At 38.3% G+C, this 1,907-nt stretch overlaps 1 protein-coding gene across 1 annotated transcript in view; it reads left to right on the top strand.

Moving 5' to 3' along the window:
- Positions 1-312, top strand: part of LOC102196803 (protein SSUH2 homolog) — a 30,400-nt gene extending 30,088 nt beyond the window's left edge. The window contains exon 11 of the mRNA XM_005729848.1: positions 172-312. Coding sequence (XP_005729905.1) covers positions 172-312 — 141 coding nt within the window. The remainder of the gene's footprint in view (positions 1-171) is intronic.
- Positions 313-1,907: the final 1,595 nt, after the last annotated feature.

The following is a 1,907-nucleotide window of genomic DNA, read 5'->3' as shown; positions in this document are numbered from 1 at the left end:
ATTAATATTTAATAATGATCTACCATTTAATGTTTATGCGAATCAGAGACGGTCAAGACGTACGACAGAATGAGGCTGATGTGTTTCCTTTCCTCCAGCTTTTAGTCTATGCTAAGCTAAGCTAATGCTTTCCTACTCAAGCTAAAACGCACCTCTATCTCTCTCTTTCAGAGGCAGACGGTCGAGCTGATCCCCATCACCAGGGTGAACTACGAGTGGAAAGACAACACCCACGCCTACTATGTGTACGGCAACGAACACAAAGTCAATGCTGATGACTATCCAGCAACCTGCTGCTGCGTCATCCTGTAGACTGTTCTCTTCTTTTAACATCAGCGCATGAAATGTTTATTAAAATAATTGTTTTCATTTGATTTATGAAAGCCAAAACAGCATCCCACATCATACCAAAGTAAACATGGTGGTGGGAGTGAATTAAATTAAGGATTTGAAGTAGCTTAGTCAAAGTCCAGACTGAAATTCATTTCAGATGCTTTGGCATAGTCTTAAATATGCCAAAATCACGAGTTAGAATCTCAGTGGTCAGGGGTCACGCTTTCTGAAAATCTTTGTCTACAGTCGCCAGTATTTTAGCATGCCATGTACCCCTCTGGACTTTTTTATTCTTTTCTTTTTCATGTTTATTGAAGCATATCATACAGTGTCTGTTGCATTTGCTAAACATCCTACATATGTAAAAGAAACGAGGATCAATATAAAGGTTAATTATTGCTTAGCTCTAAGTCTCTATGAAAAGCTTCTATATTTGCTTTTTTATTCACATGTTTTTCTGACAGTCTGTCTTGTATTTAAATGCATTCTGGGAGAAGGAAGGAAGGAAGGAAGGAAAAGGGCTCAGTTCATATGGCCTGAAGCGAGTTGGTGACTGAATGACATATTAGTAGCTCGACTCCGTTTTCTGCTCACCTCACTTTAGCAGACCAATATGGGGTCCGCATTACAGCTACGCCAATCCGTCTGTCAATCTGCCACAGTGTCTTATTCATCTACTGTGAAAAAGACAATGAGATACTTGAACTCCTCCACTTAAGGCAGCAACCCTGAGTTCACCATGCACTCCTTCCTTCTATAAAAAATATCTGATGTGAATTTTGGGGGGTTGTAGGTGCACCTTATCAGCATTTGAAAATGGTAAAATATGAAAGATTTCAAACATTACAGTTTTATAATCAACTGTAATCAGTTAATTAAATGATTGAATGTGTCCATAAGTATTTTCCAGGTGCACATCTGACAATAGGAGTCACAGTAAGACCCCTCACATCTTTAGCTTACATAATTGCAACCATAGACTGTATATAAAAGCTCATGCTAAATAGCTTTTTAAACTCTTCCAGTTGCTAAATGTAGTCCAGATGTAAAGACATGTATAAGCAAATGCCCGTTAGCTGCCTTTCTCTGTCAGCTCAGTAGACTTTTATGATGGAGTTAAGTTTAAGTTGCTAATCTCTGGTCTTACTGAGTACAGCATGATGTTGCATTGGTAATTATAGACACCACTACTGTCAGAAAGGAGGATAAAACACGATATACCTCAAGCCAGTGTGTGATGCGTCTCCTTTCTCAGGTATTAAAGCACCAAGACAGCAGCAGTCATAATCATCAATTTAAGGCTTTGAGTCTTCACATTGGAACTTCCCTAATCAATGCAGAACATTGACTATATCCATCTATTAGATATCGTATGTCTGCAAAAACTAAAGAAATACACAAAACCACACAACCCTTTAGACTGCCTTTCTTCAAGACTGCAAAAATCCTGTAGGAGGCAGTGTCCGACTCAGAGGGTCTGCTCTCTGCTGGCTGTTACTTATCTATGATATTCAGGATGAAATTATTTCTGTTTAAAATAGTCTACTTTTAATGTTTAATCAGTCATAAAAATA

The sequence above is a fragment of the Pundamilia nyererei genome, unplaced genomic scaffold (assembly GCF_000239375.1).
Source record: "Pundamilia nyererei isolate P.nyererei 1_Seehausen unplaced genomic scaffold, PunNye1.0 scaffold00034, whole genome shotgun sequence".
NCBI classification, from domain to species: Eukaryota; Metazoa; Chordata; class Actinopteri; order Cichliformes; family Cichlidae; genus Pundamilia; species Pundamilia nyererei.
This window is presented reverse-complemented; position numbering and strand designations above follow the sequence as displayed.